Here is a 21,557-nt window from a genome sequence, read left to right on the forward strand (position 1 = left end):
GGTAATCAAGCCATCATCTTTTCCGCTTTCAATGTGGGGGGACAATATGGGCGTGGTTACGCCTATTGTCGAAGCAGCTGAGTTGATTTAAGCGCATGTGCAGTAACCTTTCCTTTTGGAAATCCTTCCTATGCTAACCAGCACGCCAACGAGGTAAGGTTTAGAGCAATTCACTGGCCTAAATGCGTTTTTATCACGCTATCGGGAGACTTTTCAGCAATCAATTGAGCCCAAAATGCCAACAAATCTCTTAGTTTAATGCCAGGTTTAACACATCGTCGACCATTTAAGTTTGGGCTTTGTGCCGTATGTTACTAGTTAGCATTAGCATCACGATTTGACTTAAAAACTATGTTATCCGTTTTCTCCATTATTGAGTCGTGTAGCAAGACTTTAAATTTAATCAAACAACGCCGAGACATCAACCGACAGTTTGCTGGGTAAATGCTCACTCTAGAATGACATCCAAAGGCACTTCTTAGTTCCTGGTGTGTTTGTTGGATGTAATGATAGTTTTCATTGCGAGTGTTAAACACCCGTTGCCGATTTGTAATTGTTCTGTTTTTACAAAAAAAATCACTTATACAAAACTGTTAAGCCAACTTTCTCCTAGCTGTTAACGTTAGTCTGTATATTTAATCGCCGTATACAAAACTATTAAGCCAACTTTCTCCTAGCTCACTGGTGTCAAAGTGGCGGCCCGGGGGCCTAATCTGGCCCGCCGTGTCATTTTGTGCGGCCCAAGAAAGTAAATCATGAGTGCTGACTTTCTGTTAGGATCAAATTCAAATGAAGACTATTCATGTATATATTTCCTCATTTTCCCCTTTTTAAATCAATAATTGTAGTTTTTTTAATCCATTTTCCTTTTTGTGTTTTTAGTTCAAAAAGCATTTAGTAAAATCTAAAAATAAATATATTTATAAAAATTCTGTTTTCCACTCTAATATTGAACATATTCCCAAAAATATTTTGTTTCCTTTTGAAATCAAAAACAAATTATTATAAGATATTTTCCCTCATGAAGGAAAAAAAAAAGCTCAAACAAACATTTTTTAGACCTTTAAAAACTGAATATTTTGGGCGTTTGATAGTTATTTTGAATCCAATTTAAATAGAAAAAAATATCAAAATATTATTTCAAAAATGGTCCGGCCCACGTGAAATCGAGTTGACGTTATTGCGACCCGCGAACCAACCCGAGTTTGACACCCTTGTCCTAGCTATTAACGTCAGTCTGTATATTTAATCGCCTTGTCTGGAAAAGGAAAAATAGCACTTGGCACTCGCTAACTAATTTTCATTTTTTATCTTGATCGTTTATTAAATTTCTTGTAAGATTTCTCTATCCCGTAATTGTTTGGCGACCCCCAAATACCTTGGTTGAATCAAGTTTTCCCTGTTTAGCATCAAGATAAAACTACTTCCCCCAAAAAACAACTAAGCCTATCTGTTGAATCTCCAGGCTCTATATATGCTAACTTATGCTTTTTTTTGTGCAAATGTTCCCTGTTTAGCACCAAGATGCAGCTCTTCTAGCATGCCTAGAGCACTATTGAGGTTATAGAAGAGGAGACTGGGCCAGCAGATCAAGGTAAAACTACCCCCCCCCCAGAACAAAAGTTGAATCTCCATTCTATATATTATAACTTTTGCTATTTTTTTTGCATGCAACAGGCCTGAGAGATCTTCCTCACAAGTTGCCCACTTGAATCATATGGTGTCTTTGTACTTCTGAAAATCCAAATTAAATAAAAGCCTAAATCATCATGGTGATGTTTCACTGGCCATTCATTTCCACAGCTCTTTGACTAAATCTTTAAGGTAAGAAGGATCTCAGTTAATGTTAGAGCAGGAATTCTAAGTATTTATTCCCATTTTATTTTGCGTGTTTATTCCTTAATTTTATTTTGCAAATGTTTATTCCCCCAGCTTTTTTTCTAATTTTATTTTCAAATTTTATTTTCTAAGTGTATAAACCCCCAGTTTTTCTCCCTAATTTTATTTTCTAAGTGTATATACCCCCATTTTTTTTTCAAATTTTATTTTCCGAGTGTATGTACCTCCACTTTTTTTTTCAAATTTTATTTTCTAAGTGTTTATGCCCCATTTTTATCTAATTTTATTTTCTAAGTGTTTATGCCCCATTTTTATCTAATTTTATTTTCTAAGTGTTTATGCCCCATTTTTATCTAATTTTATTTTCTAAGTGTTTATGCCCCATTTTTATCTAATTTTATTTTCTAAGTGTTTATGCCCCCATTTTTATTTTTTTTCCTAAGTGTATATACCCCCAGTTTTGTTTTCAAATTTTATTTTCCAGGTATTTTCCCCCCCACTTTTTTCCCCTAAGTGTTTATTCCCACCATTTTTTTCTAATTTTATTTTCTAAGTGTTTATTCCCCCCATTTTTCCTTTTAAGTGTATTTTATTTTGTTTAAGTGTATTTTACAAAAATCAATTGTAAGTGTAAAATTGTTTTGTGAACTTTTAACTAAAATGTCTTGTCTTATGTTTACAGGTGGAAAAAAAGAGAAAAAACTGGCTACACCAATCAACACTTGTATGTTAAAGTTGAAATGTTTCTGTAAATAAATTTTTGAACTTGTATTGTTACTTGCATTTTGTTAGATAAAGACAAACACATGCATACATTTAAAAACTTTTATTTTGAAAGTTTGGAGATAAATTCTGGCAAAACACCCATATACTTTGCAATATCTTTTATTTTGAAAAAATCCATAGATTGGTTCGCCCAGGCCCTCCAGCATTTTGAAAAATTCAGTTTTGCCTTCATCCATTTTCAAATGGACAAAGACACTCCCCTTGGCACCAGGTTGAATTCTGGAAGGAAAAAAAAGGGGTCAATACACAAAGTTAAGTAAAAAACCATTCACAAGGTCTTACCTTTTATTTTGAAAAAGTTTGGAGATAGGTTCTCGCGTAACCCCCAGCACCGAAAAATGGGGGGGTGCGTCAGCCTATCTGCACATAGGCAGGAAACCTTGTCCCCCTTGTGGAATTCTGGAAAACAAAAAAAAAGGGGTCAATACACAAAGTTAAGTAAAAAACCATTCGCAAGGTCTTACCTTTTATTTTGAAAAAGTTTGGAGATAGGTTCTCGCGTAACCCCCAGCACCGAAAAATGGGGGGGTGCGTCAGCCTATCTGTACATAGGCAGGAAACCTTGTCCCCCTTGTGGAATTCTGGAAAACAAAAAAAAAGGGGTCAATACACAAAGTTAAGTAAAAAACCATTCGCAAGGTCTTACCTTTTATTTTGAAAAAGTTTGGAGATAGGTTCTCGCGTAACCCCCAGCACCGAAAAATGGGGGGGTGCGTCAGCCTATCTGTACATAGGCAGGAAACCTTGTCCCCCTTGTGGAATTCTGGAAAACAAAAAAAAGGGGTCAATACACAAAGTTAAGTAAAAAACCATTCGCAAGGTCTTACCTTTTATTTTGAAAAAGTTTGGAGATAGGTTCTCACGTAACCCCCTGCACCGAAAAATGAGGGGGTGCGTCAGCCTATCTGTACATAGGCAGGAAACCTTGTCCCCCTTGTGGAATTCTGGAAAACAAAAAGGGGTCAAGGCACATTAGATTACGTTACATAAAAAAGAAATACAGACTCGGGCCTAATTAAGTCAAATTTAACTAAAAAACTCTAAAACATCAAAAGGGTACCCATTATTCAGACACTGCAAAAGGCAATAGACATACTCCTGATGGTCTGGTTTTCTTTTTGTCTTTAAAGGCCCCTATCCAGTCTATTTTTCATGTTTTTGTCCACAAACAAATAATCAGGATCTTGATGTGGTGGGAAATATAGAAAACACACTGGACAGGGGCCCACAAGGTACAAATTACATGAAAATAATTAATAAAATAAATCCTATTTCTGCCTTGAGGTTTTCAGTCAATTATTTCAAATCAATTCATTCTTTAAAAAATAAATATCCAAAAGCCTTCCATTTTTCTCTTCTTATGCCGAGGAATGTTTTTGAAATGAGTCAAAAATGACACCTGCATTATTGTTGAATAAATGTCTCACTTATGTTTTGTCAAAACCACATTTAAAACTAAAAATGAAATGGTCCTGAGGTCTTTAAGAAAGTTAACGGGGTAAAAGTATATAATCTAGTCGAGTGCACAGTTCCACTACATGGCTGAATTTTTTGTACCAATTACCAATTGTCATACGCAGTTATCTGGGTATGATGACAATTAGGCTTTTGTCGAGTCAATGATAATGACAAAGCCTATGGTCAATTATTATTTGTAAGTTCAGAAAGATGTGAAACTCACAAGCGGAAGCTACTCCTACACTTGCCACTATAGTATTTAAAAAAAAAATCAATAGGGATGACCCTACTTTACAGTTTATTTATCGCAGCCATGTCTTGTCTACATTAACCGCGATAATCGAGGGATTACTGTTTATTCCTTACACGTCCACTAATGGCATTTGTGTGGGAGACTATCCACAGGTTTTTGCTATTAAAAAAAAACACCAAGCTAGTTAGTGTTTTCATTCAAAAGTTGGATGTATCATGATGAAAAACGATCCAATTGCGCAAAGCCTTGAATACTGAACGCTGACGTTTAAATATTACACGGATAGAGAAAATCGGAACTATTTAAAAATGACTCACTTTGTTATGCCGTCGACAAGATGCCCCTTTCTGGTCGTTTTGGCCACATTCTTGATGTTTCCCAGCAGTCTGTGCTCGTTGAGGGACTGAAACACAATGGAATGATTTCTTTTTAAACAAAGAGCGATCGGTAACGCAATGTAGCCAATTTGTTTGCAAACATTTTGCTGTCTGCACACACATGGGGCTACATCACGTCAACGAATCATGCTCTTATCACTCTTAAGACGAGAAATGGGGCTTCGAAATCCCCAAATGACAACGTACCGAATGTGCTGCATCGTCCTGTGAGAAGTTTGTCAGGCTTTCTTCGGCAAAGCGTCACTTTTGAGCTCCTCTGCATACGCCCGTGTTGCCTCCTGGCTCATCAGCCATTTTGGGGTTTGACGTCGGCTATTTAAACTCTGACCTCGGCCACGCCTATTAAAAATAGACACACAAAAAATATAAATTGTTTTCATAATAACGTACATTAGTCAGTGTGTGTGTGGGGGGTAAATGCTTTTGGGTTGGACTTTAATACTTTTAAAAAATACATTGTTTTCATAATAACATGCATTAGTCAGTGGGTGGGGCGGGGGCGGGGCTGTAAATACGTGTTGATTGGGCATTCATACTTAAAAAAACACATTGTTTTCATCATAACGTGCATTAGTAAGTGGGGGGAGCTGTAAATATTTTTTGGTTGGGCTTTAATCCTTTAAAATACAGTATTGCTCATTATGAACATTGTGATGACATGCACTTTAGTGTTTGTTTTTTACTTCTAGACATTTAAACAGTGGCAGTGCATTTTTTTTTGCCGTTTCACGTATGGACGTATATGGACGTATCGACGTTCATCGCTGTCTTTTTACCGGGGAAATGATACTCCGGGCCCAGTTATAATGTCTAAAAAGCTCCAGTATTTGTATTTAATCAATAAATGCTGTTTTCGGCTGGATTTTACCCCATTTTCGGGCAATGTTTGCCCGTACGCCATTGACGTTCATTGCTGTCTTTTCCCGGGAAAATCACCCCCCGGCCCGGTTGTAATGTCTGAAAAGCTCCAGTATTTGTATTTAATCATGAAATGCTGCTAGGAAGTTGATTTTACCACATTTTTGTGCAGATTTATTGATTATTTTTTATGTGTCGCAGCTGTAGCTGCAGTAGAGGTTTTATAGCCATAAAATAGTTTTTGAGGGTTGGATTGATACGTTGAAGGCGCTACGAGAAAATGCACGGACCGTCACTGCTATGTCGTTTTCTATTTTTAAAAAGTCTTATGTTCCTATATCGTTTTTTCCAAAACCTAAGTCGTTTAGGTTTAGGTTTTGGAAAAAACGATATAGGAACATAAGGTTTTTTTTAAAAGACTTCCGTTCCTGTCTTTTTTTCTATAAAAAAAAAACGACATAGGTACTTATGTAGTTAAAAAAAACGATATAGGTACCTATGTAGTTTAAAAAAAACGACATAGGTACCTATGTGTTTTTTTCGAGAAGAAAAAAAAGACCTATGTCTTTTTTTCCCAAAAAACGACATAGGTACCTATGTCGTTTTCTATTTTAAAAAAGACTTATGTTCTTATGTCTTTTTTTTTCTAAAAAAAAAACGACATAAGTACCTATGTCGTTTTTTTTAAAAAAACGACATAGGTACCTATGTCGTTTTCTATTTAAAAAAAGACTTTTTAAAAATAGGAATAGGAGTCTTTTTTTTGTGGAAAAAAACACATAGGTACCTATGTCGTTCTTTTTTTTAAACTACATAGGTACCTATGTCGTTTTTTTTTTAGAAAAAAAGACATAGGAACATAAGTCTTTTTTCAGAAAAAAAACGATATAGGTACCTATGTTGTTTTTTCCCCAAAAACGTTTGAAAAAAAGCCTTACTATACATGGTCATTTTTTTAAAAGAAAAAAGCCTTACTTTACATGGTCGTTTTTTAAAGAAAAAAAGCCTTACTATACATAGGCATTTTTAAAGAAAAAATGCCCTACTATACATGGTCATTGAATTCAAAAAAAAAAAGACCATGTACAGTAAGTCTACTACATTAATGGCCATCCCTTTCTCCTTCAGGGGGCTAAGGCTCCCCATTCTTCAGAACCTACGACGCACCTGGTCAAAAAGATATACATGAAGGCTGCAGTACCACAATCTGAACAGCAGAGGGAAATGTGGGCGTTTTACCTGTTAGTCAACTCTTGCCTGTCGGAGTTTAATTGGCATTAGTAGTTGGAAAAAAACCCTAGTAGTCAAAGAAGAGTTTTTCTACCAGTCCACTCCCTTATTTATTATTATTGTTGTCATGCAAACATTTTACTAATTGAGCTATTTCAATGATCTTGATCAACTGAATTTGAGTGGTCAAATGATCAAGCTCCAAATTGAAATGTGGAAAAAATCTGAAATATAGAAAATAGGCAAACAATGATCTGATAGGCTAGTCCGTAACTTGCTCCGAATGACGTCACGATCATGAGGGGGAGGAGTTCGGGGGGGAAAAAGAACGAGAGGAGCCGAGAAGCGGCATTGGAAGGCTCCATCATCAGGCAGCCACTGCGCAGCCTCCGCACCCGGGAGACAGCGCGCCTTCTCGGCCACTGAACAGGTCCTTCTCGCCCCCCCTTTTGGGCCTGGAGGAGCTTAGGAGACAGATCAAAATAGTTGGAGCTTCTGCCCACGGCCCACCAAAGGCAGGTGGTCCCGCGTATTGAGCCGATCACCTGTTAGTCACACCTGGAACCGGAAGGATGCTCTAAATCTACGAGCACATGGTGGTGGTCGTGCGGGGCTCTACCCATGCGGCAGATGGACATCTTGTACAGACGCCTGCCTGTAAGTTCCATCTCTTCTCGGTGCATGTATAGTCACACGGGAATAACATAATGCCGTCGTTTCCATCCCATGTGGTCATGTTCCTCAACATGTCAAGCAAAAAAACACTTCATTTTATTCATTTTCGAATAGTTCATTAATGAATGATTTAACGTGCTGATAATATCCTGAATTCCGTCCTTCTGGTCCTGCCCTACTTTCCCAAACGTGGGCAGGCGTCAACGATTTTTGTGGATGATTGCCTGAGTAGGATGTGATTACATTTTAGAATTATTATGATCATTAATATCTAAAAAATAATGATAACAAGAAACACACAATTCAATCATAGTCTTTGTCCATGTGTTCGGTGGATAAACTATTTTTGAATGCACTCGGGCCTAATTCCAGTATATTTTGGTAAGGGCATTCAATAAAGCACGTCGAGATGGCAACATGAATGAGACCAAAAAGTGTCTGTCCAATATTAATTTTTGATATAATTGCCAGCCAAGAAACTACACTATGAATCAATGTGCATCCCAAATGCTTGAAAAAAAGACTAAGAAATGCAAGAAATCTGGATGTTGAAAGTTTTAGCCTGTCAATTCTGCTCATGACATGCACACGTGATGAAATGCACCTTAATGTTGTTCCTGTGCTGTATCTGTCTCCCTAGCAAACATGCTGACGCACACATGCACTCTTGTGCTCTTATGGCGGAGACCACGCAGAGCCTGTTCCTGTCTTTGGTTATCTAGCTGTATGAGTGTTAATCATCCATCATAAAGCTAGATAACCGAAAGTAGGAATGTCCTTCACACCTACGGGAAAGAAAAAGAAGCCGCAAGAAACACAAGAAGATGAGTGAACTCTTTTGGTAGGTTTAGTTTATGACTTTATATTTTGAGGATAGATTTAATCATTTTAGGACATGATCAAATAACTTCATTAGCCACGCCAAGCCGTATTTTTTACTGCTTTTCTCAAGACGTTCATAGGTTTCTATCACTGGCTGCAATCACAAAGCTGCAATTTGTGATTTATATTATCGACCGTAGTACAAAAATACTTAAATTATACAATAAATGTAATCTAAAATAAACTCTAAGTTATAGGGTACTTTTAAAAGTACATAACTCATTATCGTGTAGTAAAAAACACATCAACCAATACATTTCACACATTTGCTTCTTTTTCTAATATGATAAATGATGAAAAGTGACTGTAAGAATTCGTATCAAAATCAGACATTTTGTATAGGATGAACCATGTTCAAACACGAGGTTATTGTCATTCATCCTTCTAGTAAAAAAAAGTGAAGCTGCGACCATAAATAAAGGCCTCGTGGCCTGTACCGGATGTGTGCTCACTGCGAACATGATGTTGTATCCATGGGAGCCATTTTGACTTCTCGTCTTCTCTGCGCATTGGAAAATGCGGGTTGCGATCATGAAAAAGAAAGGCAGCACCAGCGTGCAGTCATTAAGGTCTAGTGCGAGCTCACTAAGTGGAGATTCGTGATCAGGTCACCTTTTTGAGGCCTCTCACAGGTCACGCTTTTTCTTTAACTCTTTAGAGGGCAAGGGAGCATATTTAGTCATTAGAACGTGCGCTGTCAGTCAAGAAAGTCAATGAGAAATGGGTGTGATTATGAGGAATTTTAAGAGGTTAGCATATGTAAGTAAAGCATAGCATACTATGAGTTACAAACTAATATGAATTGCTTTATTATTGACATGAGCTCAAACCGTCAATGTTACCGATCAAATATCATCATTCACGTTGAGCTCTCTCTCTCTCAATTCTGCCTTGATTGCCCAAATTATTATATCATTATTGGATTTTATGGAATTATTATTATTTGCCACATGCACATTTTTAGACTTCATTTATCCAAGGTTTATGGCTAAAACTTACTAGTATTTTCAATAGTAATAATAAACATAATATAGCGTCTTATTTTTTTTATTTTTATTTTTTACTGATGAATGCCTTTCATAATGACATTGACTTTACTGTAAATTTTCTTGAGTGCAAATCTTTTTTTTTAAATTATACTATTGAAGGTTATTTTAAGTGATGTATTTTAAAAAAAATCAATGGCAAAGGCATGGTTTTGAGCAAAATTATGATAATTGGAACATTGGAGTATTGTTTTGAAATTAGTGCTTAAAAAAGGCTCAGTATATATTTTCTCTCCTGTTTTTCAAAAATTACTAAATGAAGTGGATTCTAATAAAAAGATAAAAATGTTGATAAAAGCTAAGCCATGCATCAGAAAAGACATGATTTATCAATTCATATCAAATATGGATGAGAGTCTGTTGATTTTTGTTTACATAAATTCTAATATTAATGTAAAAAAATAGGCGTCACTGAATGAATTCACATTGGTCTTTTGTACTACAAGGAAATATTTTTTTCAGGACTTTACAAGATAAAAAAGAGAGCGTGTCACAGAGCTTATTAACATAATTGCATAGAAACGAGGGAAGCTGCCATCTTAAAGGCGCAGTAACAATTTTCAACAACATTCACAATTACTACAAGATTAATAATAATACTTTCTCTTGAAGACATTGTGGTAGTATTTACTAAACAAGTGTAGTACATATTCAAGCATTAGACGACATCATAAACTGTAGAGTGCACGAAAAATATCTTAAAAATGGAAATTTAAACGAGAAGTAAATTGTACCCAATTGGATTCTTACAGACTCCCACTCCTAAACACACTTTATCGTGTACAATTTGTGTAATTCTAACATTCATTTGGTATATTTTGAAGAATGTTGTTACATTGTTTCTCATTTTTGCTTACCTGTATGTATTTAATGCACTTACCATAAATCATGACCATGTTCATAAATTGAAATCATATCTGTTACAATCAATAGTGTTTGTCTTTTGAGAAAGTGTAACATTGAATGGAATATACAGCACAAAAAATAACATTAATAACAGACATGATAATATAACATGAGGAGACTTCAAGTGAATTTCCCGAGTACTACGAGATTTAATCTACTAATCTAATATGATCTAATCTAAATCAGATGTGAGGAGAAACTGTGATTTCTTAGGAATGTTGTTGAGTGGATCATTTGAAAATAAAAACATGCAGAGATTAATAGGAACAAAGTGTTAAATTATTTATGATTATTGTGTGAAATCTATAATCAGTATCTAAAAATCATATTGACAGGATTGGACTATATTCATTCCCTGCGAAAACTCCCAATTCAAACAGATTGGATGTCTATCGCGGTCGATGGCGGTGAATGAATGAATAATTACAACATATTGTACGACTAAAAGTTATTAGACCAAGTTTGATATTACAGAAGTTTCACTTGGCATTAACCAGCCCCCTGAATCAGAGCCAGAAAGAACACAGCTTAAAGGACTTCACCTCCCTCATCAAATCTTGCCCACTTTGGGCCTCCCTCTCACTTTCCGCCTGTTGGTAAACTCTCGCCGTCGTCGGACACATTATCATTCTGAACGGGGCCTCGCTCTCTCCACAATGGCGGCTTTGTGCGCGGGCCGCTTGACAAAGGCCAGTCTGCGTTACGTCTGTGCTAGTGCGTGCATGTGCGGGTGCCTGTGAGACAGGGAAGGACAGGGCGCTTAAATAGGTGGGAACCAAGCATCCAGACGGCCGCAGACGTCTCCTGAAAAGTCGCCTTTTGTCTTACTGACTCTTTATGTCTGAGCGACACTTTTAAACCGTACTCGCCTGCATTATAGCGTACTGAATACGCCACACATCCTCTAGTGTTAGATGTTCAACGTGTGGTACGCGGGCTTTTAATAGCTGTGCCTAAATGTTTTAATGAATATACGACAACTAACATTTGTAGTTGAAACGTCCGGCACATTAGAATGGAGATGGGTGTACATGAATTCAGTAGAGTTTGACTTTTTAACCACTAGATTCTTTAAATACGTATGAGACTCATGTGACGGTATTTTTGATAGGCTAAAATAAAAAGAGACGTATAAATGAGTGATTAAAAAGGGAAAAGTGTGATGGAGGAAATATACTAAATGTTATTATAGCCCTTGTTATGACGATCAAAAGTTTCACATTCTGCAAATATAAGTTTTTTTTTACTACAAAATATTTTCTCCATTAGTTCGAGTTATTTTGCAACTGCTAATTATTTTTTGAACTACAACTTTCTCTCTTCCTGCCAAACTTATTTTGTACTTTTACTTATGCAACAAATCTACCTCCATAAATTTGATGTTGTTTTAGGAACTCCATAATAAGAGATAGAATTCATTAACATTGAAGTTGAAGTCATATTGTTGAGTAAAATTTGACAGTTTCTTGCAATTTCTTGTAATTTGCCTATTCATGTTCTGATGAAAAATCAGTAAATAGTAAAAGAAAATAGAAAATTAAATTTCTTCATTAATTACGGTACTCAGGACTTTTTTTGTAGTGAAGATTATGGATATATTTTTGGGAATGATGTTGAATTTTACCTTTTTCATATCATATTATTCTAAAGTAAAAACAATCTCACCTAAATTCTGGGCTACTTATAACATAATATTATTGAACCACTGTTAAGAACTTAATTTAATACATTCATTTGTGAAATCCAAATTCATACACTGAGTACGCAAATGACCATAAATCCAACCGAATAGATCAAAGGGTCTCCTCGTGGCACTTCTGTTTTTCACTGTCAGAAGCGCGATGGCCGTCTGGTCCAAATTTAAGGGACCTGAACGGGAACCACTGATCTCTGAGTCCCCCCACTAGGTCACCCCAGCTGCCACTCCCATCTTAATCCAGGGATAAACCTGATTATCCCACTCGGGCTTGCTCTTGGCTTTGTAACAGTGACAGGGGACCTTTCACACCTTTTTTTCTTCTTCCCATGGTCGAGTGGGTTGGCGGTGTTAAGACCCCCAAAGGCAACGTGTGTTCACCATTCATTGCTTTTAACTACGGCATGTCACTAATAACAGGAGATAAATGTGCAATCGAACCAATATTTAAATTAGCTTTCAGTGCCTTTGACGCTGAGAGACGTCCAAAAATGTGGCTCTTAAAACTAAATGAACTCGAGATGTCCAATCCATTTGCTCGCTGCCAAATGTAGTCAAAGACTTGATAAAATTATACTATCTGAGAATGCTTTTGTTGATCTCTTAGGCAAGGTAATTTAATGTTAAACTTTACATCAAATTAACCTAATCAACTCAACATGTGAAAAAATGAAATAAAGAAACAAAAAAAATTAACAAGACAGTTAATGACAAAAAACTGCAACAGGAATGAGAAATAAAAATATAAACACAGTTACGAATACACTGTGCACACCATCACACCTTCCTAGCTGCAGCATCCATTTGTGGACTTATAAAAACAGTTGCAAGAATCCAATCGACTAAAAATGATTACAATTTTGGACAGAATCCCCCTCATTCTGATTATTTTTAGGTGATAATCGGTATATTTAGTGATAAACTTTAGATGGCTGTTAAAGTTCAAGTCAATAATGAATAATAATGAACTATAAACTGCTAGAATTTAAATGATCTTGTCACCAGATAGACACCAAATCCATGTTGACTTGATCGGGTTCTCAGTAAAACCGGTTTGTACACCTATTCTCATCAATAGCAGCCAATGACTTCCTAATTTTGCATTAGGGTTGAAATTTGTCTTAACACAGTTGAATTCAATACAATAAGTGGCCCATTCATTTCTAAGTCAAATAAAAAAATGAACACATACAACATAACACGCCTTCTTGAAATAATCACTGCCAGCCCCCCCCCCCATTCCAAATGATTTGGACGTCCAATGCTATTAATCGTAGCCAATGACTTCATATTTTAGTATTTTTGTATTACACCATCTAATAGTTTCACTTAAAAACCAACGTTTAACGCTTATTGACAGCATCTTAAAATAATGGCTTGGGAATTTTCCCAGGAAACACAAAACACCGAACCATGTGTTGAATTTTTTAAATCTACTGCCAATTTGAACAACAATTCAAATAAGCCTAACCCTCAAATGACTGAGGCAATTCTTCTAAAAAGGTGACGATATGCAAAAAAAAAGCATCCGGGGCCGCATTTCCATTCCCTCCCGCCGAGCTCCCAGACTGGCAGTCAAGTTCAAGTTCACAGGATAGAAATGTCTGGACTCTGGACTCTTCATTTGAGTCAAGCCCGCCCCCTCTTGGAGTTAAGACGACAGAGGGGGTCGTGGTCCTTGAAAAAGAACAGCCTGTCACACACACATAAGGATGGAGAGAGAGAGAGGGGAGACGAAGGCTCCCCCAACAGCTGGGTCCGAACGACAGCCCCCCACCCCCCCTCAGCCGACCGGCGAGTACCCCGAAAGCGCCCGCCAACTCGCCTACCCCTTCCCACCCGTCAGCCCTTTCAGAAAGCACCAGGAGCCTGGGAACACCGGGAATGTCACATTCATCACTTTGGCATGGCTCTTTCAAAGAAACCTGGCGTCGGTCTTTGCATCGTTCGTCATGACACAAACTCACAGTCCGGCACACTCAGCTAATCTGGTCTTTGTCTTTCCAGGATTAAAATCATTTCAAATCAATGGCAAATGAAAAACGGAAATGGCAAGTCTGCATGGGGGGGATGGTTGTGTGAGAGATTTTTCTTTGTTTTGTCGAGTTTACATTCAAGTGGCACATGAAAAGAAGCTCATTTGCATAAACTGCATGCTGTCTGGGGGCTCGGAGGTGGGAGGCTCGTTCATCCACTCGGGGACGAAGCACGGTGGCGCGCTGAGGATTGGCAGCTCCAAAGACCAGCCGTGAATGCCAGACATGGGGCAAAGGTCAAAAAAAGGAGGAACGTTCATGGAGGGAAAGCGTTCATGTATGGGGTTTGAATTTTTGAAAAAAAGATCCGTGTTACAAGTTTTTTTCATGCCGCACTGGAACACCTTTCTTTTACATATTTAAAAAGTGTGATAAATATTTTGGGATATTTGAGTGAGACAACCGAGTTTAAATTCAAGACGTTTACTTTTTTCTTTTTCTGAAAATACATTCATCTTCCATACTGCCATTCTCTCTTTCTCAAAAAAAAAAAGAATGTTCGAAAGTCAAACTCAGCTAGCACGAAAAATCATATCATAATAAAGATTATTTTTCACAAAATGTCAAAAAGCAAAAAAACCTGTTTATGGTTTAACATTGTTTTTAATTTAAACTTAAGACGTTAAATCATAAAGAAGAAAAACCATGCCTTATTTCAACATTTTAAATTCAGGATATTGACGTCAAAACATTCAACAAATCACTTTGGAAATGAAAATTGACACGCACATGGATTCGGCCATGTGAAAGAATCTAATAACTTGATAGAACGCTCAGTTTTATTGTATATACTAACTATTAACATTTCTTATTTTTTTGTCTTTTCAGAAAAAGGAGATGTAATGATGCCAACATGGCGATGAACATCCTCCAAGTTTCCATCACTGCAAATTCGAATCTAATACATCAATTTTAATAGAATTGTCAGTTGTTCCATTGAGGCCAATGTATTGAAAGGTCATTCAAATAAACGCCCATTTTCAATTACTGTGTGTTTTTAACTTAACGTATGTTGGTATTAAAGTGTTTGAGAGTGAACGTTTCTGCAGCTCTAAAGGAAGTAGCCACACAACTTTTTGCTTTAGGGAGGAACCAGCAAGTTCTATTTGAATCAGCGTCATTCTTTTCCACGAGTGAGCGTGACAATGTAAGACAACAGATCAACAAAAATCCACGCGATGTCCATAGTGAGTCGGACAGAAGGGTCGCGACCTCTCGCTCTCCAGGGACGCAGCTTGACACGAGTCGGCACACGCGTGCCGCTTCATCACAGGGGTCCTCTTTCAATTGACCCTCTCTCCGATTGACCAAAGCAATTGTGTGGAGCTCAAATTAAAGACTTGGTAAATTCATTAGCATTATGTCACAGCTCATTATTGTTTTGTCCATTAAAAAGCCCCAATTATCCAAGCATCCAGTAGAAATATAGATGGTCGGTCAAATGTCACGTTCAGTACTCGCCAATGGTTGGAAGCTGGAAATTATGAAACTACATTTGGAAATTGCAAACTAGAGTTGATGTGGCGGTAATAACAGCGCATTAATTTTAGGTCCACAGACACGACATCGCTGGGTCAGAAAAAAAAACCACTCATTTTTTCTTATTTACTGTAAAAAAAATGCTTTAGGCCATTTTTGGGGTGCAAAAGTTTTTAAACTATCAAAGCCCTATTTTCTTAAAATAAAAATTCACTTATCTTTAAACATTTGAAAATATGAAAGAACAGTTATAACTGTTTATTCATTCATTTTCTGAACTACTTATCCACACAAGGGTCACAGGGGGTGCTGGAGACTATTGGATTGGATACCTAACTAGGGGCAACAGGCGGGAGACACCCTAAATTGGTTGGCAGCCAATTGCAGGGCACAACAAGACAAATGACCATTCACAAATGAGGACAATTTAGAGTCTTCAACAAGCCTAGCGTCCATGTTTTTGGGATGCGGGAGAAACCAGAGTACCCGGAGAAAACCCACGCAAGCCCACCTTGAACACGTACACTCCACACAGTGGGGCCCCACCTGGGATTGAACCCTCGACCCCAGACCTGTGAGGCCCACGTTCAAACCACTCTGTCACCGGCCTACCCCGATCCTTGTGATGATAAGCGGTTCAGAAAATGAATTAATATCAGTACCACATGGTAGTAATGGGGTCGTATTTACCCACTTGGGGGCCTAAGACACATCCATATACTGAAAATGTGATAATACTTCAAACTGAATCATCTTTAAATCATCCCATGAACTTTTTCACTTCAGTCCAACTCAGTTGAACTTGGAGGTATGGCCTCCCTTGCCGTTCCAATGGATAGGACGTCTATCGCCGTCTAGAGCGGCAAATCCCAATCAAACAGTGGCGAGAAGACGGCACGTTTGTGTGCGCGTAAGGCAGTAGATGAGTGCACGGTCATTTATATCTTCCAACTCACTGAGCTTTAGCTGTTGTATTGTTGATTTGCATAAGAATGCCCTCAGGCCCTGTGAACTTCCCCAACCTATTGACCCGGATCCCCAGACATGAATAGCCGCGCTTTGACGCTCCTCAGCCTCTCAAACAGCCTTTAAGTCCCAATCATGGTAATTTAATATATCTTGAGCCCCCGGCTGCTGAGCCAGAGCCCCTCCGCAGTTTGTTTTAGGCATTCGCCCGTTCCCACCTTATCATAGCGTTGCCTTATTTGGCGAAATTAAGGGGCTACGCGGCCGGACAAGAACAACCTTTCAGCGGCGTAATAAACCACATATTCTGTATAATTAGAGTACGTTTTTGTCCCGTTGTTGTGACGCTTTACATTTTTGTTTGTTTTGCATTGGGTCTTTTGATTGGGCATGTAAAAAACGGAACTAACGAGATTGGCTTAGATCGCTTGTATAGAAGGGAGAGAGAACGGAATTATGTTTATCGCATTATTACATATCAAGAAATTGCATTAATTGATATTTATAAATCAGTTGGCGTTGACGGAGAGTGACATCCAACTCATTTGAAAAAATGAAATGTGTGTTTTTGCTACCTAGATGCAAATTTCTAGCTTCAATCAAGAGAGAAAGAGAAGTTTCAGGTCTTCGAGTTTAGCCCAATAAAAAGAGAAGCAAAACAAAAGTGCCCAAAGAACTGGCAGGAAGAGGCACTCGTGAATACTTTCCCAACATTTGGGAAACACATACACACACACAAAACAACATCCCTGCTGCTACCATAGAAAATCTCTGTGAGGAGATATTTGTTCAAAGAAACAAAGCACGCATTTGTTTCTCTTTGCATTGGCTTCCTAATCAAAGCTTCTAATTAAGACCATTTCTTTCCACTTTTTGGAGATCAAATACACACAATTATCAGCGCAAACGTTGATGAGACGGCGTCCCATCTCATGCATTCTATTCATACGTTGGACAATAATCGTCACTCGGTCCAGTTGTGTTCACACACAGACACTGCTCTACAGAATTGGCCAATTGAACAACCCAGACACGTCGACCATGGTTTTTAAGGCTCATTCTAAGGCTGAATCTGTCACTTGTCTATGCTGTCACTCTGAATTTCCAGGCTACGAATCATCTTTCGGTGTCCTACATGGTCAATGATCGAATTTTAAATATATTGTTGGCACACCAGTTTGAAGATGTTTCACATTTTCTGCTGAGGGCCAGAAAATCTTTCAATCCAATGGAGCCGTGTCACCTTGTTCATCTCAAACATATGACAATATGACATAACATCCTTCAGTAAGTGGGAAAGCTGTTCAGAAGCGTGTAGTACAGTGTGTGTATTACAGTGCATTACAGTGGTGTGTGAGAGGTAACCCTGAGTGATGTCACTGCCGGCCCCTCGTCATGTTTTGTGAGCCTCTGACGAGACGTGACAAGCCAGCTCGCCCTTCCAGTTGCACAAATTTGTTCCATTTTTGCTTCACTGGACATTTCTTTATTTCCAAAAAAGGACAATGGTGTCTTTCTTTTTCATTCTCTGGGTTCACCCCCCCATATCTCTCTCTCTTTCTCCCTCTCACTCTTTTAGCCACACTCACACCGACACACACAAGTACACAAAACCTCGCTAGTAGACACATGCACACTTGCTTGCTGTCATGCTCATTTTGATGGTAATTAATGACATCATCCTGCGTGCGGTGCACGGTGGTGTGCATGTGTGTGTGTGTGTGTTAGGGGGGTGAGCGGGGGTACATTTGTTTGTTGAGCAAACCGTGGGAACGGGGAGCTCTCCAGGGTAGCGAGTCAGGGCCTCCAACAATACGTATGCTGTTGCTTTTCACCCAAACACCCCCATGAGAATCATCAGCCCCATCACCCCGCCTTTAACCCAAATGTCTTCATGGCGTTTATTGGCGGTTGTTGTAATGTTGAGTGAGAATTTACCGCCATCTCTCAGTCAGCCTGGTGTGACCTAGTTGAATTTTATTTTGCTCTCTCTCAGGTAACTATAAAATGTGCGTTCATTTGAAATGGGAGGACCCAGGTTTCAGTGCCATTGACAGTGGTAGACGTCCAATTTAGGCAAGCCATTTTACTCAGTTAGAATGGATTGGACGACCATTGCTATCGTTCATTCATTCATCTTCCATACCGCCCATCCTCGAAAGGGTTGCGGGGGTTGCTGGAGCCTAACCCAGCTGTCTTGGGGAGAAAGGCGGACGACACCCTAGACTGGTCGCCAGTCAGGGATAGGTCACCCATTGCTATCGGTGACAGGTAATGAGTTACTAAAATGCTGTCTTTTAAAAATTGAAAGCTTTAAAACAGTTTATGAATCTTAGCAAATTGTTTAAAGACAATGTATTATTATTTCATGTAAACTTTGTACTATGAGGAAAGAAAAAAATTGGCATAAAGAAATGAGTTGATTTAACAAAGTCATCAAATACATTTAGAACATTTACTAATTGATGACCAGGAGCAGGTGGCGTTGCCAATTAGTTCAAGCAACCAGTTGATATTGCACACTTTTAAAGCTGGTCGGCATCTTTTGAAAACAGGGCGGGAACTAAAACGGCCTTTATGGACCCATACAAGTGCTGCTGGTGTATGAATAGTGATTTTGATGGCACTCCACCTCACAGAGGTTCAAACCCCCTGAGATTTTCTCCTTTGACCCCACCCAATGTCATCAAGCTTGAACGAGAATTTCAATAATTAAACTTAGAAATGGGCTAAAGGTACTGCATAAAAAAATACTGTAAAAGAATAACCTCTGTTTTATATTCACCCTGCAAATTGTATTTTTTAAAGAAAACAGCAGACAATTGTATAAATGCAACAGAAACATGTCTGAAGCATTTTCAATATGTTCCGAAGAGAAACGGCTATTTTAATGTGCGCAAATGACTAAAAGTTGTGGAGAAAAACTGTAGGTCATCTTAATAGCCAAACAGGCTGAGGCCAAACATAATTTTAGGGAATTATGGACACAAAGTAGGAATTTTTTTCCCCAATGGTGCGTATACATGGTCATTACTGCTATTATTCATTTTGACTCTTCACTTTGAAAAGTTCAACCCACAATTCAATTGAATGCTATGCAATTATTGGTTCCCTGAACTTTTACCGTACCCTCTAAATATTCCCTGAAAAAAAATGATGGGATGAAATCCCATTTTAAAGACTTCAACCAGGAGAAAAATCCACGTTGAGGCCAGATGGATGGCGTCAATCAGCTCACAAAGGTGATATAATTGCCGGGGCAGGGTGGGATGAAGCCTCAGCCTTTGGAGTTCTTCACTCTCCTCCTTTTCCCATTGCACCTATTCTCTCCAAATCTATACTCCCTGATTATACTCCCCTCCCTCATTGTTCCATTATCCCCCAGCAACAAGAGGCCAATTTGTCCCTCCGGCTTGGCTCCCGCCTCTCCCCCGCTGCGTTATTTAGCTCTTCTCCCGCACTTCAATGGCGGGTAGCGCTCGGAGGACTTCCACAGCATCTCGGCCATTCCTCCGCGTCCCCCCCCCTCCCCTCCCCGGCAGCCTTTAATCTGATTACAGGCCTTGCGCAGCCTTCCAGAGGAGGCCGGAGCCAGGAGGACAATAGCGGAGCGAGCGCTTTCACAAACATTCTCGGCAGGCCAAGCTCATTTCAAAAGGTCCTCTCGTTGAAGATCGCCAAAGAGAAACACCTAGTGCTTGCCGGCCCATATTGTTGATTTATGTGGCTGATTACGTTTATTTTTTTGCAGAATGGGATTAAATTTGCTCCCCAAAATTATGGGATTATTTTCTAACATATTCATTTCTCTACAGGGGTTACTAATGTAATCTTTATTGAATGGACATGTTTTTTTAAATTTTATTTTGATTTGAATTCATACTTGAGTAAAGTAAGAACATTTCAAAGTTATATCAACCATTTCCTGCATGGATTTGGACTTCATATGCTTTATTTTAGGATAATAATAACTAATAACTAAAAAAAACTAAAATAATATTATTTACTGAATTGTTTTTTTCCAATGACCAAATTTAGTGTCTTGCTCATAAAAAGTTAAACATTTTTTTAAACGTGTAAAATAGTCACTTACTGTAGACTTTTGAATAGTTGTCCATTGTCCCTGAAAAGGATAAAAATAAAGCTTAGTATTGAACACCGTAATGATAAATATACAGGACAGTAAAATGTTACACTGTGTAGACCTTTTATAAGAACCAGCTAGATAATAAGGTTGACTTGATCGAGATGTTCATGTGACAGAAAGCATATGTTTTCCCTGCGCATTAAGAGTTCATCAAGTCACAGTCCATTGGTCAGGAAACGACCCCACTGACTGACCCCTCCACACTTTGTTACCATCACAATAATATGCAGCAACAAAAAACGCAAGCCATAAACTCCTGGTGTCCACTTTCCCCCTCTCAATAAATGTAACCCAAAATTAACAGTTTGCTTATGGAAATAAAAATAAATCAGCTCATCGATATATTGATATTCCCACGTTACTCATTTGCGTTGCGAACATTGTATTTGATAAATAAATTCAAGTAAATATTGTAATCAGTAGAAATGCAATTCCTGTAAAAATGCTCTCTTTTTCTTAAACATTTTAAGATTTGGATTTACTACTTTGCACTTCAACTGTTTACAATGTAAAGAGCACCTTAGTAGCATTAATGCGTTCATGTATTGTCTATGTTGGGCAATGAGATAATTCTGGACGACTTACTTGTTCATTTCAGGTTACTTGCAGGTCACTTTGCTCACTGGTCACTTCCTGCACTTTTTGGAGCAACCTGAGGTCACTTCCTGCATATTTGGGATCATTTCCTATTGATTGGAGGGCATTTCTGTGCTACTGCCTGTAGATTTAGTAGCTTTTTTCAGGCCAGTTCCTGATGATATATCTTTATATTTATGTATTTATTTTTTAAATCGGGGCAATTGGAAATATACATGGGGATATCTTTATCAAAATTTGGTGAAACTCATTTCATCACTCCAAAAATTGTATACAACATTATGGTCTTGGTCTCTAGAGTTATC

General features: G+C 38.2%; 1 protein-coding gene and 3 long non-coding RNA genes across 5 annotated transcripts; 2 read left to right on the plus strand and 2 right to left on the minus strand.

Moving 5' to 3' along the window:
* The first annotated feature begins 17 nt into the window (after window positions 1-17).
* Window positions 18-1,772, plus strand: LOC144069278 (uncharacterized). The gene is made up of 3 exons (XR_013298435.1): window positions 18-153; window positions 1,518-1,594; window positions 1,678-1,772. It is a non-coding gene; the product is annotated as an uncharacterized LOC144069278 (long non-coding RNA).
* Window positions 1,773-2,706: 934 nt separating this feature from the next.
* LOC144068898 (uncharacterized) lies at window positions 2,707-5,137 on the minus strand. Of its 2 annotated transcripts, XR_013298332.1 has the most exons (7): window positions 4,921-5,137; window positions 4,654-4,739; window positions 3,453-3,569; window positions 3,272-3,388; window positions 3,090-3,206; window positions 2,908-3,024; window positions 2,707-2,844 (listed from the first exon to the last, which is right to left on the minus strand). XR_013298332.1 is itself a non-coding variant. In XM_077593818.1 (6 exons), exons 1-6 carry the CDS (start codon window positions 3,687-3,689, stop codon window positions 2,804-2,806), a joined length of 513 nt encoding a protein of 170 aa, XP_077449944.1. In that variant the 5' UTR covers window positions 3,690-3,749; the 3' UTR covers window positions 2,707-2,803. The 2 variants fall into 2 exon arrangements, 1 of the variants encoding a protein (XP_077449944.1); XM_077593818.1 differs by lacking the exons at window positions 4,654-4,739; window positions 4,921-5,137 and adding an exon at window positions 3,686-3,749.
* A 2,025-nt stretch (window positions 5,138-7,162) lies between these two features.
* LOC144068906 (uncharacterized) lies at window positions 7,163-15,047 on the plus strand. Its single transcript, XR_013298333.1, has 3 exons — window positions 7,163-7,479; window positions 8,138-8,338; window positions 14,892-15,047. It is a non-coding gene; the product is annotated as an uncharacterized LOC144068906 (long non-coding RNA).
* LOC144068913 (uncharacterized) lies at window positions 9,736-21,333 on the minus strand. The gene is made up of 3 exons (XR_013298334.1): window positions 21,241-21,333; window positions 20,602-20,631; window positions 9,736-11,065 (listed from the first exon to the last, which is right to left on the minus strand). It is a non-coding gene; the product is annotated as an uncharacterized LOC144068913 (long non-coding RNA).
* Window positions 21,334-21,557: the final 224 nt, after the last annotated feature.

Source organism: Stigmatopora argus, chromosome 2 (genome assembly GCF_051989625.1).
Source record: "Stigmatopora argus isolate UIUO_Sarg chromosome 2, RoL_Sarg_1.0, whole genome shotgun sequence".
Lineage (NCBI taxonomy): Eukaryota > Metazoa > Chordata > Actinopteri > Syngnathiformes > Syngnathidae > Stigmatopora > Stigmatopora argus.

What these genes read in the sequence shown, in the direction of transcription:
- LOC144068898 (XM_077593818.1), bottom strand. An exon ending in AAACTTTTTCAAAATAAAAG is followed by an intron (nt 3,207 to 3,271) that starts GTAAGACCTTGC and finishes TTTGTTTTCCAG; the next exon opens with AATTCCACAAGGGGGACAAG. An exon ending in AAACTTTTTCAAAATAAAAG is followed by an intron (nt 3,025 to 3,089) that starts GTAAGACCTTGC and finishes TTTGTTTTCCAG; the next exon opens with AATTCCACAAGGGGGACAAG.